We start from the raw sequence: 27941 nt of genomic DNA on the forward strand, positions 1-27941 counted from the left end.
TCAAAAAATTCATAAAGATCAGCCAAATTTCAGCATAAAGCTTCATCCCATGTCTTGTGTTCTTTAGTGTGTGTGTTTGCTCTAGGCCTAGTTTTCCTTGCTTTCATATGTTTAATCATTATTACTTTGGTATTTACTACTTGGTGTCCATATGTACTTGAGGTGTATACCTTGATTGAGTTGTCCGGGCGCCAACGAGTGGGAATTGGATCGAGAGTGTATGATACTAGCACCACTATATTCTAAACCTACCGAGTGACATTGGTGAGTGACTTGGGAGGGGGGTGTTGGGATACTACATTGGGGTGAGTTAGCTTCTTAAATATCTCTTTCTTAATTTTACTAATCTCTAAGACTAGTCTCTAGTCTTTGTTTTTGTGTTTGTAGGAAACTTTGATGCCTCCTATGACTCGATCCAACAAAATGGGAGACATCCACGAGGAGGAAGTCGAGAAGGGCGCGGGCACAAGTAGTTCCAAACCCGAAGGGGATCTAGTGAGCATGATGTCCCAAATGATGGAAGATTTTAGTCATGATCTCAAACAAGAGATGAGAGAATGGGATGCCCGGATGGATGCCCGGAGGAAGGAGTTCGAGACCCGATGGAAATCCAATCAAAACACATTGCTTGGAGCCTTAAAGGAGGTTCGTGCATCAAGATCCATCACTCTTAAAAGTGACCATCTACATCTCAAAGCTTCCGGCATAGAACATGTAGTGTCAAGGGGTAATGGAGCCAATAGGCGGTTTGGAGGAGGAAGTGAGGAGTATGGTCGTTTGGGGTAGGAAACCAACATGGAGGGGTGGAGTCTTGTGGGGAAATTGAAGGAAGGAATATGGAAAATCGGGATGAGAATGGAGGCTATGGTAGATTTGGGATGGGAAATCAACAAGGGAGAGTTGGGCTCTATGGTGATGATAGAGATGACAATGAATCAAGGTACCATGAAGATGGACTTGATAGGCGAAGTCATGGGGAACGAGTTCCAAAGTCTCATGGAGAGTGGCATTCTAGGAGGGTGAGAGATCATGTTAGCCATAAGGGGTTTGAGAGGCCAATTGAAGAAGTCTCATATAGAGCTCGATTGAGGCCTACCTACCTACATGGTGGTGTTGACACGAACCAAAGAGGTAACTCATCAAGTCATTTGACTACATCCTCTTCTTTCCATTTCTCACATAAGCCTCATGATGTATATGGAAATGTCTCCTCTTCGATGAGCTTAAACCAAATTAGTAGAGAAAAACAACGAGAGAGAGAGAGAGAGAAAAGGCCTGAGAGTGAAAGTGAGTCTAAAAAGCCAAGAGAGCGTGATAAAAGACAAGAGTGTGTGGTGCAAAAGTCAAGAGAGAGTGGTGGGGGTGAGAGAAAATAAAATTATCAAATGAGAGAATAACCACAAGCACAAGTGAGTAAAGGGTGCTTGTTAGATTCTAAGGCCAACCTTGGGTGGGCACCAAATGATCCTTTGCCTCTTGCCCTTGGTGAGGAAAATAAGCTCTTACCCACAAACACTTCTTCTATGTCTTTTTGTGTTGATGAATGTGTAGGAAATTTAATTGAAGACATGGAAGTGAAATATCAAATTGCAAATGGCTTGGAAACTATGCCCCTGGAGAAGGACCAAGAGGAACAAGGGCAAGTGGATGAACTCCTTGCCCAAGGTTCAAGTGCACTATCCTTGTCTCCTTGTGATGCTCCCTTGCATATGATTACACTAGAGAAGTCTCTTTGTGTTGATAGATTTGTTATTAATGACTTGTGTAAAAAGTGGTCTCATGAGCTTGAATCTTTGAATGCTAAATCTACCTTTGCACCATATATTGATCCTTTCTTGATAAGCCCAAGCATTGAGAGACATGACATTTCTCTTATGGATTCTACCTTGAATATTGGAGTGACTACCTTTTACGCTAAGATGCCTAAGCTTTCATTTGTTGGTAATTTTGAGCTTCATGAGTGTGCGGCTAAGGATAGTAGGACCAAGAGGAGTGACATGGATAGTGACTTTAGAACTTGGTGTTTGCTATGTTTTCATTTCAAGGTGGTTAAACCCTTCAATGGGATTGGAGTGTTCTATGGCCGTTTTGTGAAGGATTTTTCCACTCATATGTCTCTTGAGGATGATGTTGTGAATATGGGCATAAAATTGCATTGTTCCCATAATTGTGGTCTTGTTTTTATATTGTTGGAGGAATTGTGTAAGGCCTATTTTGATAAAAATCTTATGATGCGTACTATGACTTTACACAAGTTACATATGCATGATGTTGTGCTTATTATGATCCATGTGGAGCATAAAGATTTATGGATACATTTTGCATATGCTTTTGACCACTTTATGAAATTGTTCAAGCAAGTGAGTGAAATCCATTGTGATGAACTTTGTTTGTTGAATGATAATCCTTCTTGCAAACTTGATGTGTGTTGTGATGAACCACCTCTATATTTTGACCAAGAGTTTGTCAATTTGTGGAAGAGAACTTCTTATTTGAGCAAGAGTGGTGTGTTAATGATTGAAAATGATTGTTCGTTGCATGAGCGTGAGAATAAAATTTTTGTGCTTAGACCTCTCTTGATAACTTTCCATTTTGCACCATATGAGGACCCTTTCTTGTATATGCCAAGTCTTGATGAGAATGCCAACTCTTTTGTCAATATGTTCAATAATTTGGGCATCATTTGTATGGGAATGATCGAGCCAAATAGAAACAAGGTGCTTGGGGCATGTGTGTTTTGGCATGTTGATTGCTTTTATTGCATGTCTATCAAACCATTCAATGGGGTTGGGATGTTTTATGGTCTATTTGTGAAGAACTTTATATCTAATGGCTTTGTTTGGGACTACATTGTGAAGGAATGCCTATGCTTATTTGCACCCACATCTTGTACCTATATTGTGAGATTGTTTGAGTTTTGGTATGAAGGGAATCTTGATGAGTTTGTCTTGATTCCTTATGCGTGGGATTTGAACATGAAAGGATTCATTAATTTGTGTTCTCATATTTATTGTGACTTGGCCTTGAGCTTGAGGGAACATGAATTTGGAAGTCCATACAACGTCTTTGGTGTATTATTGTCTCTAAGAGCCGTTAGTGGTCTTAATCCTTTTCATCATACTTTGATATTTGATTTGCTCTTTTTCTATTCCATAGGTGTGCGGAATCCGGATTTGAGGGAAAATCCTTTCCAAGAAGGGGAGAATGATATGACCATGAGTGCTAGACATCAAGTGTCTTCACCTCGACGTGAGCCATGGATTGATTGGGGTCCAAGGAAGAGAGTGAAGACGTGCCAAGGATTCAATAAAGCTAGAGGGTCTCCCGAGGATGCGAGGAATAGAGAAGGTTTGGATTTGAGAACAAATCCTTTCCAAGAAGGGGAGGATGATACGATCATGGAAGCCGTGCGTCAAGGATTTCAACTACAGCTGGATTCAACCAAAAACCGTCCTATCGAGATGATATCCGAAAGCTATGAAACTACCACCATCGTCTTTGTCTTGGAAACAGCTTCGCGTGGGTATCTTGCACATCTCAATCGGAGTCCGAATGAGGGAGTTATGGTGGTTTTACAGAAGTCGCGCAGAACTGGCGAGGGAGTCCAGAAAGAACACCCGGGCGGGTGTTTTGCACCCTGCAATTCACCCGACCGGGTGAATCACCCGAGACTTAGTTTTTGAGGGCCTTTTTCCACATTTTGGGCCCTTAGTATAAATACCTTTTGGTGTCATTTTTCATTCTAGATTAAAATTGTGATTGAAGTTATCTCCCTAGTGAGTTTTTCCTCTTTGAGGAATGTATCCAATTCCTTCCTTGAAGTTTGCTTGTCTCAATTTCATAGATTGATTCAAGTAGAGGTATGCATCAATGGGGTGTATCCATTGAGTAGTGGAGCCAAGGGGTGATAGAGCTATTGAAAGTTGCCTAGGGTTGTTTCCATTATTTTGGTCAAGGTCCTAAGGTCATAACTCTTTCATCTCATCATTATACACATGCTTTCCATTCCTAATCTTCCATCAATTCTTGTTTAGATTCAACTTTTGTGGTTGGGTCTACCTTATCCTTTGTTTTATTGATTACTTGAAAATCAATCTCACAAAAATAGTTAGATCAAGCATCATAAATGGGTAATACTTGGGAAATGGATCATAAAATACATGGATCCTTATCATATTGAAGGCTACCAAGTGGTACACGGTGGAATCAGATGGGGGAGAACCATCATGTAGAGAGAGAGAAGTACCAACAACAAGAGGACTGTTGGTTGGTTTGGAAGTAAGCATGTTGTGATGAGCAAGAAGATCAACAATATACTTCCGTTGGGAAAGAAAAAGAGAGCCGGGTCGAGAAAGCTCTTCCACGCCAAGAAAATAAGATAAGGACCCGAACTCTTATTTTATTCCCGACAAACACGCGGTTTGGCTAGTTCGACGAGTTGGGCGAAAGCTTCGATTCATGGTAGGAAGCTGAGCTAGGCATTTATTCTTTTTCAACGGGAGTGAAAACCTTCCTTCTATGCTGACAGAAGCTTGGGGTGCAAGCATTGAGTCAAACTGATTCAGGTATAGCAATATAGTTTTTGTCTCTCTCTCCTACCTAGCACACTAAAATAGGTAGCATGGATCAGTAATTAAGTAGTATAGCTAGGTCTGTGAGAGATGGGTTCGTTTGTCAGTCAGTCTCGGTAGTTCAGTCAGAGCGACATCCGTGGCTGGCATAACTCAGTTCCTTGATGGATAGATGCTAGTGTCGCCAGATCAGTCTAGTTCGATCAGTTGACAGTGGAGTAGTTCCGTCATAGCATGGGTAGCTCAATCATTCAGTACAGAGATGAGAACGCTAGCGACAGGGCTTCTTCCATACTTGCCCTTTCCTGCTTGCTTTCCAACTTGAACAACAGGGACGAAACTGGGACTGAGTCTGCGACTACTCTTATAAATAAGCAAAAAGAAATGACTCAACAGAAGGTACTCGGCTTCTGTGCTGGACTTGGATACAGTTTCTTCTTTCTTGGTTTTCCAAGCGATCAATGATGAGCCAAGGAAAAGAAAAACAACCACCGCTTGGTTATATCCTTTCCTAAACCACTTCCTATCTATGGTGGCACCATAGTGCACCCCTATATATATATATATATATAATTGTGATCAATTGAGATTATTTAGGCTAATTGAGAAATGAGATGCAATATCAGCCACTCATTTTTATTAAATGAGTGGTCCAGATTTTGCCACACAATAAATATTTTCAGATTAATTTAATATGAAAGGGTAAAACTGTCTTTTCGCATTTTAATCTAGGTTTCTTCAGCATATTACCGTGAGATTGGCGATTGTGTTAGATGTTGCAATTGCCGTCAGATCACTTATTGAATCTATTTTAACGATTTATGATTCAATTGATTCGAAAATTAGACTCAGACGATTTCAACGATTTCAACGATATCTGATTTAGGATTCAACTTTCGAAAAACAGATTTCTGTGTTGATTTTGAAGTTTTTCAGTCGATTTTACCGATTTTGAAGTTCTTCAGCTTTCAATTGCGATTTTGGTGAGAATTGCGATTTCGTGAGATCTCTGATTCAATTGATTGAAACAATTTCTGATTCAATTGACTCAAAAATTAGAACGCAAACGATTTCAACGATTCGAACGATATCTAATTCGACGATTCCCCAGGATATCAATTTTCGAACAGAAGACAAATCGACGGATTTCGGTGTTGAATTTGAAGTTTTTAGGTCGATTTTATCTATTTTGATTCTATTTTTATGTTTTATTTGTTGATGCCCAGTCAAATTTCTTCCTAATCAATTTTTATTTTTTTGCTTTTTCATCTTTAGCTTCGATTTCACTTCATAATCAACACCTAAGTGTTATCTGATGGATTCTTCATCTTATTCCGAGTCGACGTCGACGAATGGTGGAGGTAATTTGGTTTGATTTCCATTAACATGATTTTTTTGTGTTGTGTTGGTGAATTATACTCTGTTGACATGACATGATGTATGTTACCTGTCAAATTTTGTGTTATGTTGGTGAATTATACTCTGTAGCTATACTCTTTGTTGATATTCTGTTTCATTAACATGATTTTTTTGTGTTATGTTGGTGAATAATACTCTGTTGACATAAACGCACTGTTGATATTTAAATTGATGTTCTGTTGACATAAATGCAAATCTGTTGGCATGATGTATGTTATCTGTTAAATATTCTATTTAGCTATACTCTTTGATGACATTTTGTTGATATACAAAATAGTTTTATGTAAAATGAACCCTCCCATGTCTGAACAGCCCCTGCTGTGGTGTTTGTTGGTGGAGGAAGAGGTTATGGATAGTGTTGAGAGTCCATGATAGGATGTCTGATGTATGTTACCTGTTAAATATTCTATGTAGCTATACTCTTTGTTGACATTTTGTTGATATACAAAATAGTTGTATGCAAAATGCAACCTCCCTTGTCTGAACAACCTCTGTTGTGGTGTTTGTTGGTGGAGGAAGGTGTTATGGATAGGGTTGAGAGTCCATGATATGATGTCTGAGATGTTGGTGCTGGTGTGGGTCAATTAAGATATGCTAGTTGACATTATCTGTTTCAGTTTGTTTACATATTTTCCGATTATGTTGTAGGATTTGTTATTCCAATTTATGATTGCTTGCTTATGCAATTTGCATAATTTGAGAGATGAATCTGATTGGATTGCAGTTATCATGATAATTCATTTGCAACTTCTAAGGCTCTGCATATAGCTAATAAGATCAACTCTTCATCAACATTCCATGTATTGGAAGCCTTTTTCCACCATCAGGTACATTGTGAATCTCCTACATCGGTTCTTGATCTTATAATTCATGAAATCTTGTGTGTGGTTCTTTTTTTTCAAGCGCGGTTGTATAGTATAAAGCTCGAATTACTTAGTTGAAGATTGCAATGCTGCATAACATGCTAATTGCACTTGAGATTGAGTGATTGATTGAAAATTAAAACAGGAACTGTTTTATGGGAAGGTGACATTTAACAAGTCTAAAGCAGCTGTGAGGGAGCGTATAGCGGACTTCGCAGCAAAGGCTCTTGGATCGTTACCGTATTGTTCTGCAGTCAAATCCGGCTTCAAAGACATGAATTATATGTAAAACATTGTTGTTGACATGAATTATATGTAAAACGTTGTTGTTGACATGATTTATATGTAAAACGTTGTTGTTGACATAAATAATATAGGTCGTTGATATGAAAATATTCGTTGTTGACATTAATTATTTGTAAAATGTTGTTGTTGACATAATAGTTGACATAAATAACGTTTGTTGTTGACATCGTGGTTCCCATAAATAAAATTTGTTGTTGACATCATAGTTGACATAAATAATGTTCGCTTTTGACATTGTAGTTGACATAATGTCTCCGTAGTTGACATCGCGAAAATGACAATTATGCCCCCTAGTTGACATAATGTTTGAGTAGTTGACATTGCGCGAAAATTGTGAATGAGTGGCTGAAAATTGTTGACATTTGGTTATAAGTTGTTGACATTTTAATACAAGTTGTCAGACTTGCCTCCGTGCTACTCGCTGATGAGGGCGTCCAGGCTGCCCCAGTCCTGCCTGGAGGGGTAATTACAATTACAATTCATGTTTTTAAGGTTAATTACAATTAAAAATCATGTCAACTATATATACTAGTCATGCCAAAAACTAATATAATTATGTCAACTATGGTGCATATCGTGTCAACGGTATATACAAGTCATGTCAACTACGATACATATCGTGTCAACTACACGTACAAACCATGTCAACTATGTTACATACTATGTCAACTACACGTACAAGCCATGTCAACTCTACATAGAAACCATGTCAACAACAATTATAAGTCATGTCATCTACACGTACAAGCCATGTCTACAACAATCAGAGTTGTTTTTTAGTTGTTAACATATACTAAAAGTTATTGACATTATCTTATTAGTTGTTGATATTTGATTTTGCTCTCTAATGACATCTATCTTATAATTTTCTTTATTAATTATAATATTTGTTTTCTGAGTTGTTGACACTTTATACAAGCTGTTGATATTTGGTGATAGGTTGTTGACATTTCAATACAATTTGTTGAACTGATTAACATTTGATATAACTGCTAAGTTCAAAATTCAGAATCCACAATAATAGTTTTAAAACTCATCCAACTATATAATTTAAGATTACTAACACATGGAGATGTAGTCATATAATTTAAGATTACTTAAACATATAATTTAATTATGCTCAATTATAATTCATGTTTTTAAGGTTAGTTACATTTAAAAATCATGTCAACTATATATACTAGTCATGTCAACAACTAATATAATTATGTCAACTATGGTGCATATCGTGTCAACGGCACATACAAGTCATGTCAAATACGGTACATATCGTGTCAACTACACGTACAAGACATGTCAACTATGTTATATACTATGTCAACTACACATAGAACCATGTTAACAACAATTATAAGTCATGTCAACAACAATTATAAGCCATGTCAACTACACATAGAACCATGTCAACAACAATTATAAGCCATGTCAACTACACATAGAAACCATGTCAACAACAATTATAAGTCATGTCAACAATATGTACAAATCATGTCGACAACAATTATAACCAAATGTCAACTACACTTTCAAGCCATGTCAACAAAAATTCAATCATTTTATAAAAACAATATACTATTTAATCTTAGTTATAGTTAGTTAATTTTAACAATATTCTCTTCTTTCTCTTTCCCTTTCTCCTGTTGTTTTTCTTTGTTCCTTTCAACTTGTGCGTCATCCATTGGGCCTGCAGCGGGTGGTGAGATAGGAGAGGCTGATTCATTGGCTCACCCCTTTAGGATCATAACCTGGCGATGTAGGAATATTTTCTGTGTTTCTTTCTTCTGCATACTGCTTGTAAATTAGTTCTACAATGTTAGTATATAAACTGTAGGAGTAATCTAATGTCAACTCAGAGATACATATGTAAACAAAATGATGTACTTACTTCATCAAAGAAATGTCCCAATTTAAAAGTTGGAAATTCAGTCAAATCTACAAGAACTTCTTTTTCTTTTTCAGCAATAACTATTGATTTAGATATTGTTTTCCAGTGATCAAAAGTATCAGGCTTGTCTTGAAGGAGCGTATTGGACAAATGAAGAAACTTGTCAGCCACAGATTCAAGTGGAGTCGTTTGGCTTCCAAGTGCAGATCTAGCCATATCACACACCAATCCAAATAAAAAATTAGATTTTATGTGTGAGGGAGCTTCTTTAAGGACCTTGACAAGATTGATCTTCCCGTAATTCATGTGATTAATGGTTTTCACTACATTCTGTATAAATTCTTTTGGGAGTAGGTTTTGGGAAGACCCAACACCACTGTCATCAACAGCAGGCATTTGTTGTTGAGGCACTTGTTCTTCCTCAATGGACCCAACTTCACCGCCAACGACTGCCTTTCTCTCCACCACAATATCATCTCCCGTCTCCTCTCCCATTACATCCTTTGGTCCAAAACATACAGTATATATATATGTACCACATCATTCATTCATTCATTCATTTATTCATTCAGAAAAACGCTTCATATTTTGGAACGGAGTGGAGCCACGGCTGTGCCTTACCGAATCACACATCATCAAAGAGCTTCTGTCCAAATACAGCAGCCTCTCCGTGAAATCCTGTCTCCAGCAGCAGGGCTCCAAGCATTTCACCGGCCGTGGCCTCTTGATGGCTAACGGCAACGACTGGTACCACCAGCGCCATATCAACAGTCAACAATCAATTAGTGAAATCGATCCTGTTTATAATGTGAATATAACTATGTCAACAGTCATTCAAACAAGCATACACTATGTCAATATCTTGTTTATAATGCACAGTCTAATTAGTGAAATTGATCCTGTTTATAATGTGAATATAACTATGTCAACAGCAATTCAAACAAACATACACTATGTCAACAATATACAATATCATGTTAACAGATGTATACTTTTATAGCTATGTCAATAGCTATTGAATAAAATGTCAATAATCTTAAAAATTTAAACAAATCCTTAACTGGAAGGTGATGCTTGATGTTCTCTGATCTTCAATTGCTAATCAACAAAAAAAATCATCAGAAATTGAATTCATAAGAAAACTGATTATTCTAGTATTAATCACATCAAAATCATACTACTAATGAAATCGAATAAGGAAAATCCCCCCAAAATCAAGGAAAATCAGAGAAATCATCTACAATTCCACATCAATGTCACAACCAGATCGGCCCCAAATTCTGGGAGGTAAATTGCGACGAATTTATTTTTGTCAAATTTAGCAGGAATGTCAAATTCTCAATCATCCACAACTTCCGATTCTACCATCGCTAATCAACAAAAAAAATTAGCGGGAATCGAATTCATAAAAAAAGATATTCAGATGTGTTTTAATACACCAAAATCGAAGCAATATACTTAAAATTTGAATCAATTTCTTAACCTGAAGAAGTCGCTTCAACCGTCGCCGATTTGGAATGCCTATTCTCTTCGATCGCTGCTTCAGCCAATTCAGCTTCAATCGATGTTTCAACCGATTCTTTTCGCTATCGTCATTGTAGAAAACTCTGTTTGAATGTTTACGGTTTGAATTTTGAAGATCAGCGAGATTTTGCAGATTTTGAAGGGGTTCGAATTGTATGAATTGTATGAAGATTTGAAGATTTTTCAACAGAGAGGTTTTAAGAAATTGGATTGAAATACGTTTTTATGTTTTAAGTTTTTTAATTAATGAAATTACAATTATAGCCCCTTGTTGACATAATGTGGTATTTGTTGACATTTTGTTAATCTTGTGGATTAGTGGCTCATATTGCATCTCATTTCTCAATTTAGCTAAATAATCTCAACCTAACAAGACCATATATGTATATATATATATATATATATATATATAGGGAGATGATCAAAATAAGAATGCATTTAAATCCAGAAATGCAGCCCAAATCTTGGCCCTAAGATTAGATGATCTAATGATCAATAATTAACCAAAAATACGGAAGGTCATAATTGAGTAGTTTTAGGTCATATTATAAGATTTGAGTTTATGTCATATTAAGATCATTTTAGGTCATGCTTACAAAGCATGACCTAAAAATAAACTAACTATGACCTAAAAATGCCCTACGTATGACTTTGTTCCGCGTTTCTGTATTTAAATCTGGTCTTCATAGATCAAAACCCTATATATTTTTTGGTCATAGTTAGTTTATTTTTAGGTCATGCTAACAAAGCATGACCTAAAATGATCTTAACATGACATAAACCAAAATCTTATAATATGACCTAAAACTACTTAATTATGACCTTCCGTGTTTTTGGTTAATTATTGACCATTAGATCATCTAATCCTAGGGCCAAGATTTGGGCTGCATTTCTGGATTTAAATGCATTCTTATTTTGATCATATATATATATATATATATATATATATATATATGGGAGTGCTCAAATCCATAACCCAATTTATATCAAATATTCATGTTGATCTCATCCCTTTATTTTATCAATCTAACGGCCAAGAAATATGCTTCTTTTATTAATAATATTATTATTTTAATTCAGAAAATGGTAGATTTGGTATGAGAAATTTAGTTAGTTTTCTTCCATAATTTACGTTATTTATGTTTCCTAAATTCAAGGCTATCATGATTTGATTTCCTTAATTAATTATCTTAATCTAAACCACATCTTTCTACAATAATATTGTTATTGCATTTATAATTGAAAGCGTAAAAATTTTTATTTTTTGAGATATACTACTTACTTTTTTTAATTTAGCAATCCAATCATCAAAGCTGTAACGACTTACATTATTGATAATGTAGGTTTACATTATTTTAGATAACACACTGTAATACATGATGAATACGTTATAATGTAACTTAATCTATTAAATAATGTAACATCTTCTACAAATAATGTCAACACAGAAAATAATATATACATTACATTTGCAATACTAAACAGAGTACAAAATCATGCTACACTGTTCGTGTTCTTCTAAAATAGAGTACATCATCCCTATTTCGACGACCTCCGTCCTCTACATCTTCTACATCCATCTCCTCAAAGTAATCATCAAACTCATCATCATAATCTACTCTTGTCCTCTTCGACCTTGTTCAAAAGTTAATAATATTATCGCATACTCAACAATGTACGTCATATATGTGTTAAAATAAAGACATGCTGAAAATGAATAATGTATTTGCACACCAACATGAAGACTTATGTCGTTTACATTATTGTCGTAGAGAGCATACATTACTACATAATGAATCTGTTTTAATGTATCAAACTGAGGTAAATAATGTAAATTATAGACTAAATAATGTACACAACAATTCACAATAATATAGTACAAACATGACGACTAATGTATGCTGAATAAGCAATAATGTATACAACAATCTTGAATAATGTAACGACAACTACTAATAAACAGCTACAAATAATGAAGATCAATAATGTACATAACCCATGCACAGTAATGAAATACGAACAAGAGAAATGAAGTATGCTTACCGGCAACAAACGTATCATTACCATAAAAATTGATTCTTTTCACGAAAATTACAGGAATCGTCACGTTAATGTAAACATTAAATTGGACAATTCTAATCGGATATTTGAGTAACTAATGTATATCGGAGATGATTGAGAGAATTCCATATCTAAATTACCTTAACTGATCGAAAATGGAGCCTTCAACTTAAAGTTTCTAGCCTACGACACTCGGCGTAGTTTTGAACAAATTCACGTTTACGCCACAATTCTGGTCGCCAATTGTTGATATAAGCTTCGTTTGAGGTCTCCGTCTTCAGTGGGTAAGGAATCGCCACAAACTAGGATTGAATATAGAGAGCAAAAGTGAGAAACTAGGTTTTCGTCGATTTGGGGTAAATAGGAGAGAGAAATCGAGAGAGACAGCGTATATTTCGCTCCTTACGTTTTAAAACTGAATTCTGAATAAGATGTACCAATTATACCCCCATAATGTAACCAGTACTCCTAAATAATGTAGATCGGGGTATGATATATACTTTACATCTAATCCGTCCATCAAGTTAATCCTAAGGCTGGAAATACATTTGAACTTAACACTAAAGGGTCACTTTGATCCTAATGCTCCCCTATATATATATATATGGTCTTGTTAGGTTGAGATTTATCAACCTAATTGAGAATTGAGATGCAATCTCAGCCACTCATCCAGAATATTTGTGAAATGTCAACAGCATGTAGTTTATGTCAACAGAGGGGTATAATTGTAATTTTATTAATTTTTTTGTTTTTTTTTGTTTTTTTTTTTACTTTTATTATATTTTTTAATTTTTTTTTTCAACTACAGATACAATTCATGTCAACACATAAAAAGTCAACAACTTTATTCAATAAATACTATTTGACATGAATTGTACATGTAGTTAACATGGATTGTACACATAGTTGACATTATATGTGTGTAGTTGAAAAATAAAAATTAAAAAATAAAAAAAAAATTAAAAATTTAAAAAATTAAAAAAAATTAAAAATTTTAAAAAAATTTAAATTTTTTTTAAAAAATTAAAAAAATAATTTTAAAAAATTTTAAAAAAATTAATAAAAAATTAAAATTAAAAATTAAAAAAAAAATTATTGAATAAAATTTACCATAATATTACTATTCTTCCGTTTCATAATTAATTAATCTAAAGATATTTTCCATGTGGAAAAATCTGGACCACTCATTTAATAAAAATGAGTGGCTGATATTGCATCTCATTTCTCAATTAGCATAAAAAATCTCAATTGATCACAATCCTATATATATTTATAGTAATATCATGGTAAATTTTATTCAATAAATTTTTTTAATTTTTAATTTTAATTTTTTATTAGTTTTTTTTAAAAATTTTAAAATTATTTTTTATTATTTTTTTTAATTTTTTTTAAATTTTTAATTTTTTTTATTATTATTTTTATTTTTATTTTTATTTTTCAACTACATATACAATCCCTGTCAACTACACACATATAATATCAACTATGTGTACAATCCATGTCAACCACACACAATTCATGTCAACTACACACATATAATGTCAACTACATATACAATTCATGTTAACTACACAATATAATGTCAACTACATGTACAATTCATGTCAAATAGTATTTATTGAATAAAGTTGTTGACATTTGATGTGTATTTGACTTGAATTGTATATGTAGTTGAAAAAAAATTAAAAAAAAAACGAAAAAAAAAATTAAAAAAAATAAAATAAATTAAATTAAAAAAATTAAAAAAAATTAAAAAAAAATTTTAAAAAATATTTAAAAAAAATTAAAAAAATAAAAAAAACTAATAAAATTACAATTATGCCTCTCTGTTGACATAAACTACATGCTGTTGACATTTCACAAATATTCTGGATGAGTGGTTGAGATTGAATCTCAATTCTCAATTAGGTTGATAAATCTCAACCTAACAAGACCATATATATATATATATATATATATATATATGGAGATGATCAAAACAAGTACGTGTTTAAATCCAGAAATGTAGCCCAAATCTTGGCCCTAGGATTAGATGATCTAATGGTCAATAATTAACCCAAAACACGGAAGGTCATAATTAAGTAGTTTTAGGTCATATTATAAGATTTGGGTTTATGTCATGTTAAGATCATTTTAGGTCATGCTTTGTTAGCATGACCTAAAAATAAACTAACTATGACCTAAAAATGTCTTACGTATGACCGTGTTCTGCATTTCTGTATTTAAATCTGGTCTTCATAGATCAAAACCCTATATATATATATATATATATATATATGGATGTATTCAAATCCTTTTCATATCTTTTGTCCTTTTTTCTTCTTAATCCTAGCCCCACGATTTTGTCATCTGACGGTTAGATTAATGCCACGTGTCATTTAATAATGCACATTTTCATTCTAATAATGCACAGCGGCTAATAATGCAACATTATAGACTAATAATGCACATTTTCATTCTAATAATGCACAACGGCTAATAATGCAACATTATAGACTAATAATGCATTGATCACAACCATCCAATTCAAGGATCCAAGGGCTGAGATTATGAAGGAAATAAGACACTTAGGCTCCTTTTTCCTTCTTAAACCTAGCCCCACGATCCAAGGGGTGCGTTAGGCTCCTTTGCACCCTAAGTGTCCTATTTCCTTCTTAATCTCAGCCCTTGGATCCTTGAATTGGATGGTTGTGATCAATGCATTATTAGTCTATAATGTTGCATTATTAGCCGTTGTGCATTATTAGAATAAAAATGTGCATTATTAGTCTATAATGTTGCATTATTAGCCGCTGTGCATTATTAGAACGAAAATGTGCATTATTAAATGACACGTGGCATTAAGCTAACCGTCAGATGACAAAATCGTGAGGCTAGGATTAAGAAGGAAAAAGAACAAAAGATATGAAAAGGATTTGAATACATCCATATATATATATATATATATATATATATATATATATATATAGGTTTTTGATCAAAACAAGAATTGGTTTAAATAAAGAAATCAAGGCCAACTTCCAGCCTTATGATCTTGCGAGATCATCTTGCGATTAAAACATCTGATGGCTCACTTTATTAACTAAATCTTATTATTTTATTCATTAAAAATCCAATAAGGTTACTAAAGTAATTAGCTAATCATCGCTTGTTATGGCAACTCCTATAATTTTGCAATGTCTCTTTCCACTAACAAATCATATGCGTGAATTATGATTTAACATTCCTCAACTTCATCTCCTTCGTATCTTCATCTTCTTCAGCCACAGTACCATCAAACTTCCATTATACTTGTTCCAGATATATTTGTTCACAATCTCAATTCTATATCATCGTCGTTGGCAGATCCCAACTCCAATCGTGTTCCATATTAATCTGTTCTATTCTCAATTCTATATCATAGTCATTGGCAGATCCTAACATCAAGAATGGAATCCGACACAAATTCTACTTCGCACGTAGATAATCAATCATACTCCGATGACGTTGTTGAGAATACAGGTTATGGTTATTGTTGTATTTTTAATTTATTGTTATGCTCCATTTCATATATTTGTATCTGTGTCTTTCAGTGTCTTCTGTCAAAATGAATCTTTTCACCTATATTATTTGATCGATTTTTCTGCTATGCTTCGTTTTGTGTTTAGTATGACCCATTTCCGTATAAGACAATTGAACTTGTTGTATGCCGCGATTTCATCCTATTATGACCTATTATCATTCTAAATCCAGTTGATGAAAACTTGTCTTTACTTCATCGTTACTTTTTAGGTGTGTTCTGATTATGAATTTTTACAGATTTAAATACACCAGGATGTCCTATAGAGCTTAAACCTTTTGTTGGCCGTAGCTTCCCCACATTGGACAACACCATTGAGTTCTACGAGAACTATGGGCGTCGTGTCGGCTTTGACACAAGGAAGAACGGTTCAAAGAAGGTTGATAATCTTACCATATGGTTTTACATGGTGTGTAACAGAGAAGGTGAGCAGAAATTTATCGATGAACAACCCAAACGACGACGTAAATCGAAAAAATGTGGATGTAATGCTCGGGTTCCATTCAAATTCGATTCTGACCGTGGTTATGTCATTCAACACTTGAACGAAGAACACAACCACCCCATGGTTTTGGTACAACACCATAAGTTCATGAGATTAAATCGTCAACTTGATCCAGTACACCAAAAATTTATTATGGATTGTGCTGGTGCTAATATTGGTCCTTCACTCACTTTCAAGCTTTTGACTGAATTGATGGGCGGATATGATTCCGTTGGGTGTACAGTGTTGGACATCCGTAACTACACACGGGATATCAGAAGATATGCTGAAGGATTTGACGCCCAAATGATAATAGACGAGATGAAGAAGAAGAAGGAAAGTTGTGAAGCCTTCATGTACGAGTATGAGGTTGATTCTCGTAGTCGACTGACGCATTTATTCTGGTGCGATCCTATTGCTAAGAAGAATTTCATGTAATTTGGTGACATTGTCTCGTTTGACACTACCTACTCAACGAATAGGTAAATGTTGACCACTTAAAATTGCTACCTTTTTCTGTTGTGCTATGATTTCAGTTTATTATGACATATTATCATACTACATCGAGATCCACTTGTTCATGATTTAATCCTTTGTTGTTTTGCTATGCAGGTACTCTATGATATTTGCTCCGTTCACTGGGAAGGACAACCATGGGCGTGCGGTGTCCTTTGGAGCTGGTTTGCTTTGTAGTGAGAGTGCAGACTCTTTTTCATGGCTTTTCAAATAGTTTATCAAGTGCATGGGACTAGCTCCTAAGTTGATAATTACTGATCAAGACTTGGGAATGAAAGTAGCTGTTGAAAAGATTCTTGTGAATACACGTCATAGATGGTGCATGTGGCACATCATGGCTAAAGTCGCTGAAAAGGTACCTAAATCACTTCTTGGTAATTCTGATTTTAAAAAGGATTTGAATTCATGTGCTTTAGGGACTTCCCTAACATTTCTCTGATAAAGACGACATCTGTTTCTGAATCTCAGAACAGTTTTTTTAAGAGGTATACTCAGTGTAGGGCTAACCTTGTTATGTTTTTAATGAACTTCAACAATGCTGTTGATGCCCAACGCAACCAGTCCGCAAAGTTGGATTATATGGACGTGAATACTACCGCAAAGATAAAAACAGAGTGGTCTGTTGAGAAGCATGCATCAGCAATATTCACAGACTATGCATTCAAGGAAATTCAGGAACAGATTCTGGAGGCGTATAACCACTGCAGCCTTATATCTATATCAAATGAATCAAGTCCTGAGCTTTACAAGGTATTAGATCATTATTCAAACACATGGGATGTAACATTATCCGTGGAGGATTCTTTGTTCCAATGTGGATGTAAGATGTTTTCTAGGATCGGTCTTGTATGCTGCCACATCTTTCATGTGTTGAAGAACAAAAAGATGCGCTTGATTCCGGAGAATCTGATTGGAGGTCGGTGGTTGAAATCACCTCTAGTTAAAGCTGTGCATGCTGTCCGATTTGAAGATGTAGCAACGCATGTTTTTGTTGATGAGAAGAAAAATGCTCAAGCAATTTTATTGGGAGAGATATTGGGTTTGTATCAGGCTGTATCTTTCAATATTGATCAAATTCATGAGCTGACATCTATAGTTCGTGAAGCAAGACAACAGATTTTTGCCGGCGGAGTAGTAACATCTACATGGCAGAAGAAGAAGCTAATTGAAGAATTTTATGGGGCAGAGGCACCCCAGGAAGTAGATGTTCAACCACCTGATGTCGTCAGCACGAAGGGATCTGGTAGTAGACTCCCGTCAAGAGTGGAGAAGGCTTTGAAGATTAAGAGCAAGCCTTTGCGTCAATGCAAGAAATGTCAGGAGTGGGGTCACCACGATTCAAGGAATTGCGTCAAATTCAAAGAGAAAGAAAAACGGCGTTCAAGAAGAAATTCTGAAGTTTGATACCATGTAATTTTATTTTTTTTCTTGAAGTAACATCAGTCCAAGCTTCAGGTTTTTTGAAATTTCTCAGTTCGGTCGGCTTTGTATGCGGCATTCTGATATTCAATAGTTTTATGTAATGACTCGAATAGTGGATTATTATTACCCAATTAACCGAAGCGTTTTCATGACTCAAATATTCGTTTATTATGACCAAATGATAAGAATTGTGTATTTTTGGTTAAGTTTGTATGATATGAACATTTCGATCGGAATGGTATAAGACCTAAGGGTGCTCAGTAATGTGATGTCATGCATCAAATGTTGGTTTATTATGACACTAGTTGACCATAAGATGGTATGACTCATATATTCATTTATAATTACAAGGTGTTTCAGAGTGCAGTTTTATGCAACGACTAATTTTGGGGTATAGAAGTCCAATTTCACGTCATTATATGTGCAATTTTAATTCAAATGACTGAAAATTGGATGGAAAAAGGCGTAGGTGTAGTAGCTTTGTAGATATCGGCAGCAAAATTGGACAGACGACGTGTTGGTATATCTATTTTTTTAATAATTGGTACAATGCAGCATGAGGTGGAGTACTATTACTAGTACATAGAGACTCCAAAAATGAATACAAATGAAATAATATATAGTAACAAAAACAACAGGCTGTCTTCTATAAACCATGGTCCGCAAAACAAGAATTACAATGTCTAAACATCATTTATTTCAAATAGTGGTACTCTATAAAGAAATGGACAATAATTTTCACTAGTTTTAGTTATGACAAAAGTAGTGATCAGGATCCGTAGTTTGCTATCATCTTTTCTACGTTGATCATTGTTTTCTTGCTCTCCTTCGCATAGTGTTTGGATGCCTCCTATTTATTCAGTAATGCGAAGTGGTTATTTCTTGCTAACAACAACACATGATTGTATTTAGCTCTTAGATACTGAAGCACACCTCTGTTTTTAGTCGATAGTCCACAACTCCATTGACCCTCTCTTTCACCCATGTAGACTTCAAGGTGTCTTAGCAAATAAACACCACTGTCCGCAATATTATCCGCCGTTCTCCAACTCATCTTCAACCTCTGAATAGGTGCGTCGATCACTGTCTTGCATTGATTGTGGCAACCAATCATGCTTAAATACTTACAGAAGAACGTCCTCTGCAAAACATGCAACGCGTCAGTATAAATAACATTTAAGTATTACTGCGAGGACTAATGTGTCACACATACCAACATCTCTGGAACAGAACCGTAGGTATACCGGAAGTCATGCTCTTCTCTATCTTTAGAAGCGTCTATTATTACCACTGCTTTGCGATGGAAACAGAAGCACACAGTGTAGTACCTTTTTGAAAGGCAGAATGCAAAGAAAACCTATATTTTGTAACATGTTAGGCTTTTTGTCAAAAATTATTGGAGTTTGCTCTTAACATTTTGAATTTGTATCATGGTTGCAACATCAACATACCATATCTATATCTCCCCATCTGAAGTGTGGTATTTCGCTGACCTCTTTGTCAACGTTTGTTGCAAATTCATTTAGTTTGTCTGCATCATCAATTTTTCCATTTGCCTCCACAACCGTGTACAGCTGCACAAGTTATAGCAACAGAGTTAGGTCATAACTTTTAATCATAAAAAAACATGTCATGATAACTAGATATTCGTGTCATGATAGACTGATTAGGTATACTCACAGCAGGGTAGGTTGTGAAAAACAGCCTTTTGGGTGAAGTGACCGATTTCAAATCTTCTATTTGGTTAAGTACCGAGCAGTAGGCACTAATTATTCCAGTAGAAACCTCTTGATGTGGAAATAGCGAACAGAATTCCAAAAGTGTGACTTCAACAACTCGATCAATGTAAATAATATTTTCTCTGACATTCCAACAAATTATTTATTAGTTATTAGTCCAAAGATTTATTAGGTTGGTTTATTTCATAATACTTATTCATTTCCGTGGTAAGTGGTCATCATCCAGTAATACATAACCCGTTCCTCCGGAGTAAGCTTGCATGACACGGTTACTGCTCTCTCAAGAAATGGCGAACGCAATGCATTAGAAACTCTCATTTCTGCCTTAGAGCGAACGTTCATCTTCAAGTTTTGATGGTTGTCACGTAACTACAAGTAGATATTACAGGTCATTTGGATATGATGTATAAATACTCTCTAACTTCAGTTTAGGCAGTATATCCCCCTTCTACCTGGAACCAAATAGATCAGTACAAAAAAACTTACTTGTTGGTTTTCATAGATGACCACCTCTTTGCCCACTTTTGTTTTTGACTTATTAGAGAAAGGCGTGACAAAATCCTCATCAACTTCATCACATTCCATGTACGCTTCCACTGCCGACTTTATAATTCCTTCAACATCGTGTTCCTTAACCTACATGTTAATTTTAACATAATGTTACAAAAGACGGGCATACAACATTGTTGTTCTTTAATAATGGAACTAAGGATACACACAACCTTAGCTTCATCAATGCTACCAAGCTTATGATCCAAATTTGTTATTAATTTTGTTCCTGACGCTTCCAAGAAAAAGTCGTCTGCAGCATCATTACCACCGCCTTCCATGTAGTCAGCCATGGCTGATTTTATAATCTCATCCACATTAATAGCTCTTCCCTATTTATAAGACAATTCAGAATAAGCTGTGTAATTATCTTTGACTAATGTCAATCCGTATTATCCTTTGGGTCATAATAGATGCAAACAACGATATTTATCAACGCGTAATGTACCTTTTCTGAACCCGTCGTATGTGATCCACTTCCACCACTGTGTAATGATGTACCAGTATTTGGGTTGCGCTCCTGATACTCACTCTGCAAGAGCATAGATAATAAGTACTATACACTAACTCAACAAACATTTCAATAAAAATAGTTTTTGAATTACATTATAACATAATCATTTACCTTCGATGCACATAAACGTGCTGCTCCGGAACCAACACTCATAACAGACTTCTCTGTGTCCGAGCATTGATTTCTTCCTATAGCTGTGAAACTACTGATCTGTGAAACAGACTAAATAAAACAGTAATATTAATGAAGGTTTAAGTATGACATTCATATGCACTCAAATGTAATCTAGATATCGTACAATGAAGCCATTGTACAAGATATACCTTGTTGACTCCAATATATGGTGTACCAAAACAACTCTGAAATTCATTTATGTTAGTTCTATTTCTTTCTTTCATGGAGATTCTTCTGGCGATACCACCCTGCGAGTCACTATGTTTGTGAAACAGAATTCTTTGGAAAAGAGTATCATGCATCAGACTAAAAGAGCAAGTATATCACATATATCAGATAAGCTTGTCATGGGTAAAAAAAATTTCTACGCCCGAAGAATACTCTTAACAATATCCAAAAACATTATACTAAACGCATATCCGAGTTTGGGTCATACTAAACTCATATCCGAGTTTTGGTCATACTAAACGTATATATAAGTCATACTAAACATAGAGCCGAGTTTGTGTCATACTAAACGTAGAGCCGAGTTTGGGTCATACTAACCGTTGAGCCGAGTATGGGTCATACTAAACGCATATCCCAATCATGGAAAATAAGTGAGGAGTGTGTCATAGCAAACGGTTCTTAGGTCAAACATAGTCATTGTACCATTACAAATTACATACTACTGAGACAACAGTATTGAAATATTTAGTGCAGGCAGCTTGCTTTTTCATCAAAAATTACATTTGTGTTCGGGATAGTCTTCAACTTACATTATCTGCTACAAAAGACGGATGGAGTTCAAATGATGGCCCTTGGTCTGTAAGCTTGTTCAGTTGTGCTGTAATTTTGATCATGCGTTGCACAATCTCTATAAGCTCTGGTGCATTCAGCTTGTCCTTTGCCAAAGCTGTCTTCATGGACGCAACCGTTTCCTCCTCGCCCACCTCCACTTCAGGAATTATCCCCATCATATTGCAGGCAGTTGATGCAGCAAGCTTCATCGCTTCAAAATTCTTGATTATATCAGTTAAATCATCCATACTTCGCACCAAATTCTCCAGTCCCCGCACTGCATCGTCACTTGCATCTGCGAACGCCTCCATCGCGGTTTCCAACTGCTCCTTTGGCTCCGGCTCTTCTGCTTCAAAGACAACTAGCATTGATGGCCGAGGCAGCTTTTCAGGGTTACCTCTTTCTACCACACTTCCTCTCCCGATAGTATCACTAGACTCAAGCTCCATCTTCTTTCTCTGCCTGAGCTTTTCGCTTGTCCAACCATAAACGGTCGGGAAAACGCGTGACACTAGCAGTTTTTTTTGGAAAACGCGATCCACATAAAAGGCCTGCAAGAATTTAACAAGTTATAACTCATGCTTCAAGAATTTAAATTATATACACAATGCAGATTTAGTAAATGGAATGTTATTTGAAAACTGTATATAAACAGAGTGTAATAAAGATCATACCACCAAGAATGCAATTGGTCCTGTGAAGGGGGCGTTGTTGGTTATCCTCCAGTTCTTTGTTGCAACTGCCAGTGTCTCAAGTACAAAAGCACACCAGTTGTATTCTTTCACAACTGACATGTCTCTGAATAAATAGTCTATATGAGTTCTGCACTTGCCATCCCCACATGGATTTATCAGCACTGTGTCTAAGATAAGAACGAAGATCTTTCGAAACCATTCACCTCCAGACTTATACTTCAAAACATGTTTTATAAGGTCTTCTGGAAGAATACGACCATAGGTGTTTCCTATTCTTCGAGCAACCTCCTCAAAGAATGGTTTTTTATTCTGCCTTTCGACGCGGTTGATCAACGCCCCCCCCCCCCCATAGGAAACCCCAAATTCATGTAGACATCTTCAGGGTAAATAGGCAGTCGTCCGGTGTCCAGCTGTATTGTGCAGTCTATTTCGCGGAAACCTCTTACCAGGTCATAAGCCATTTTTCCAGGGACCTCAGCGATGCTAAATGCTTTAACTCTCCGAATCCCATCTCTACCACTTCATTCATCTGCTCTTCGTTTAGAGCTTGTAAAAGCTCTATGATTTTCCGCGGGCTGGCTTTGAGCTTAAGCGTTTCGTGCCTTATTATTTCTTCACCTGTCTCTGCTGTTCCAACAACCTCCTCGACCTTTTCCTTCCCTTTACTCTCCTTCTTCACTGGACCCTTTTTTGGTAATTACCACTGGATCGCTTGTTTCCATAACAGATTCGCGAAGACGCTTTGAGCCTGCAAAAATAAAATCAAATCAATAATATTTATACTTCATAGTATTAGTTGTTATATAATAGAGTAATACCTTTACACATATTAGGCGATTCAGTTACATCGCCAATCGTGTGTGCCTTCGATGTATCTGCCTTATCTGTTTTTGTTGTTTCCATTTGCATAAATTTAAGGCTCTCCTTAGCCCTAGCTCTTTTTCGTAATATAAGTTCATTGGCCTTGTTTAAGGACAGACCAGTCCTGCCTACACCTACACAGATATAGGCAAAAGCAATTATTTTTCCAATGATATAATAATTTCACATAGGATTCATTATATCTGCCACTTCCGCTATGATGAATTAAAACCTAAAAATACAGTAATGCAGACAAATGGGAAACAAATGGGCTGATCATTTCAATTCCTTATTCAGTGTCACTGTCACATTACCTACACAAGTATGACTTCATTCTTAGATGGAAGTAAGTCATTTTAAACAGTTATTACATGATTCAAATATGTTTCATACACATACATTACACACACATGCCATTTATATTACCACATCACAAACACCAAGTGGACAATCTATGACATGTTCCAACTGGATATATTTCCATTGGAACGTGTTTTTCTTCATGTTGCTGAATTTTTTACACATATTCCCTTAGTATAAGGGCACAACTAAATCAACTTAATGGTGTGTAGTACTTAAATATGATATCAGAGTTAACATACTATGACATGTTCCAACTTATTTGTTTACATAAAATTAATTTTCAAAGTGTGTAACAAACAAATGCAAATGTATAACCTTTTGCCGCATTCATTACGTTTGCTTCCACTTCTTTCCCTTTTGTAGTTGTGTTTGAATCTCCTATCAACGCATCTGTGCAATTCAATGATGCTAATATTAATATGTAACCGTCATAAAACAACATTTGAGTAAAAGAAATATCATTGCAGTCATATCAAGTTATGATTTGGGTTAAAAGTAATTACCTTTCCCAGAAATGGTAGCAGCTACACCCGTCCCTTTAATCTTTTCTACTTCAGCAATGACATTTGGAGGTGGTCCTGCATCTAAAAAATCAACAAAATAGTTTCTCAAAAAGGGCGGTTGAATAAGGTAAGTAGATCTAACTTTAACCTTGTTAAAATGATTACAGCCTCAACATACTATGACATGTTACCACTTAAGTATGTGTTAGAAATTATATTCAAAGATGTAAAACATATAATATTTACAACCTTTTTCAATAGTGACTACAGTAGATGCCGGTTCCATCCCTCCGGTAATTGCTTCCGAATTCGCTGCATAAAAACAAGGTCAAAAGTCCGGCCTGCTAGTCAATAAATAATAATTTTGTATATCAAGTTCTGATTTGTATTTACTCACCTGTTCCAATATTCACAACGTTTTTTTTCTTTTCATATCCATTACTGTTTAACATTTACACAAACAAAGCATAATAGTATGGCCTTTTTACAGCAAATATATCCCACGTTTGTCCTATTATAATAGTAAATCACATCTTTCTTCGTTCACTCTACTCAAAACAGAGGTACATAATGTAAATACATATATGTTTAATCTGTATACCAAATCAGACCTTACGAAAAGAATTAAAACTTCATTCCTTCAAATAATAATCCAGTAAAAGGAATTCGTCATACCTTTCCGTTCCTTAGGTTTTGGGGGTGCCTTTTGCTTCCCAGTATTCCGTTCATAGACTAGGTTAAATCCAAAAAAATGAATTTGATTTTTGGTCAGATTCGAGTCGAGTTTCGCTCATATTGAAAAAAAAAAACATACCAACCTTTTCCGTCATGAGGCGAGTTTCCTGAAGATCTTGTTTCCACCATGGTTGGAGTAGACGGTACACAAATCGCGCTTCATAAATTGAGATTTGAAGTCGATTTCGATGCCCAGCCGTGACCCTCTTCGCCGATAATGTGCCTAGTGTTTTGTAGGGTTAGGTGATTTTGCTTCCGAGTCGATTTAGGTGATAATTCGTGGGGGGAATTGTTAGGGTTTTTGTGTTTTCGTCGGGATTTTGAGCGAGAGAGAGAGAGGGAATTGAATGGCGCGGGAACCGAAGAAGCAACTTAATATTATGGGGAGTAATTATTATCCCAATAAATCCGCTCCTGGAAAACGGAAGGGCGTTTCATTATATTTCCAGTCCCTGTTTTAAACTTGCATGACACAGAACGATCCTATTATGACCCACGGGTTTGACAAAACCAATCCAGATCGTGGCCTTTCATCTCCAGACTCTAACGGACCATATATTGTCTTTATTTCTTTACTTAGGGGCTTACTTTGGTAGATTAAAACCCTATATATATATATATATATATCCTTTCCTAAACCACTTCCCGTTCAGTTTCTGAAAGATAGAGATAAGGTTTTCTAAATGAGATCTTGTTCCACGAATATGCAGGCTAGAAAGATGTTATTGGCTGCTATTCTATCTATTTGTCCATCAAGTTCGAAGAAGATCTCAATCTATAATGAAGAAATGATAGTAGCTCGTTGTTTTATAGGCTTTATCATATTCAGTCGGAAGAGTTCAGGAGCTCTTTCGTAGAGAGGCGGTAATGCCAAACGGTGTAGCAACTCTATTCCGCTCTAATGCCATCTTTCGGCTTCTCTGGGTAGCGCAATCATTGGGAAGTGGTTGAGGAGGGAGAGTTTCATGGAATACAGAGGGACTTTCTAGGTTTTCTTGGAGGAAAAGGGGGGAACATGGATGCGAAAGCACCAACGGTAGTCTCTGGTTAATAAATGATGCCAGATCCAATATGATTGATAGCGCACGCCTACCCACGACTTTCAAGTAAACGAAGCGAGATGGGGTCATTGAGCGAGTGGTGAGATAGCAGTTTTCTAGGTGCAATGGTAATTGTGTAAGTAAGGTAGCCCGGACAAACTAAACGCAAAGCGATGACAAAAGAGTTGATAGAGCTGCCTCTGGGCGTTGTGAGTTGCATTTTCACCTATAGGCGATAAAGAGGATACACGAAGAAAGGCTAGTGCCCTAGTGCCCCAGATCTTGGGTTTCGACAGATTGGATTCAAAGGCGATTCAAGATTCAGTAAGAAAGATTCAAGATTCGGTCATGTTTCAGTCAGTCATGTCGATTCACTATTCATCGGTGATGACAACTAGCCTTTCGTAGGGAACTTAGAAGAAGAAGAGGCATACTGGCTTTTCCTCTATGGCTTTGAGAATAGGAGAGTGCCCGCTGAATCTGTTCTATTTTGAGTGCCTGGTGAATCTCTTCTTATGGAGTGGTACCCATTTTGTCTAATTGACTTCATACGGCTTTCGGGCTCATAAGGGGGATTTTGCTAACCCCCTCTCTTCTATGTTCAGGTAAGAGAGATGACTGAGACGGGAAGAAAGGGAGTTGGAAAAGACGGCATTAGATGAAAAAGGATACGCTCCAAAAGGGGATGGAGTACCGGTAACTTAACTCTTTAATGAATGCAGGAACGGAACAATTTCCAGTGGTGAAAGCCCTACTTATGAAAGAAGCAAGGGGCCTGGTAATCCTACTCTCTGTCTTGCTACCTATGACTGCTTTGTCAACTCTGGTGACGGAGTACCACTCACTGCACGGCTAAGGGGACTATGTCTTGTATGCTAAGAGAAAGGAAAATTTTTATGACTCATAGCATTACTCAGGGGAATCCTACAAGCCATGGGACCCTTTACTCCATCAATGGAATTATGGCCTTAAACAAGCCATTAAGACATTAGCATAGAACGTTTAACATCGGGCCTACACTCAGACTTAAGGGAAAGCCTAGCCAAAAGATGAGGAAAAGGAAGAGGAAGCCGGATCCGATCAGTGGCGCTATCCAGCCTAAGGCAACAAAGAAGAAGTTCAGTCGAAGCAAGAAATGAAATCCCCTGCTCCATTCAGAAGATTTGATCAATTACCAGTAACGCCATCTCAGTGACTTCCAGGGCTGATTGCTGCAGGGCTTGTCACTCCCCTTCCTTACAGGAAAGAGCATACAAAGGCAAGAATCCCAAGTTTGCATTAACCAACAAGCAAGAAGCAAGGGCAAGAAAGAGTACGACAGGAAAGAGAAAGGGCCTTTCAGCTTCTGCTCGAGTTCCTCTTGGACGGCTTTTTCTTG

The 27941-nt window shown here is 36.1% G+C and overlaps 2 protein-coding genes across 2 annotated transcripts; both read left to right on the forward strand.

Annotated features, from left to right (window-relative positions):
• The first annotated feature begins 836 nt into the window (after nt 1-836).
• On the forward strand, nt 837-7142 carry LOC125196947 (uncharacterized). The gene is given in 5 exon segments (XM_089060349.1): nt 837-1067; nt 1185-3069; nt 3157-3348; nt 6759-6817; nt 6999-7142. Coding segments are annotated over 5 exon segments (2511 nt in total).
• Nucleotides 7143-16057: 8915 nt separating this feature from the next.
• On the forward strand, nt 16058-18592 carry LOC148933497 (protein FAR1-RELATED SEQUENCE 5-like). Its single transcript, XM_089060352.1, has 5 exons — nt 16058-16130; nt 16428-17106; nt 17285-17352; nt 17452-17543; nt 17657-18592. The coding sequence occupies exons 1-5, from the start codon at nt 16058-16060 to the stop codon at nt 18590-18592; spliced, it is 1848 nt and encodes a 615-aa protein (XP_088916478.1).
• Nucleotides 18593-27941: the final 9349 nt, after the last annotated feature.

The sequence above is a fragment of the Salvia hispanica genome, chromosome 1 (genome assembly GCF_029641045.1).
Source record: "Salvia hispanica isolate PSC_SH4W2 chromosome 1, Shi_PSC_v1, whole genome shotgun sequence".
Lineage (NCBI taxonomy): Eukaryota > Viridiplantae > Streptophyta > Magnoliopsida > Lamiales > Lamiaceae > Salvia > Salvia hispanica.

Coding starts and splice junctions, on each gene's coding strand:
- LOC148933497 (XM_089060352.1), top strand. CDS start 16,058: ATGGAATCCGACACAAATTCTACTTCGCACGTAGATAATCAATCATAC. Junction 17,107..17,284: donor ATTGCTAAGAAGAATTTCAT/GTAATTTGGTGA, acceptor TTTGCTATGCAG/GTACTCTATGATATTTGCTC. Junction 17,544..17,656: donor TGGCTAAAGTCGCTGAAAAG/GTACCTAAATCA, acceptor TCTGAATCTCAG/AACAGTTTTTTTAAGAGGTA.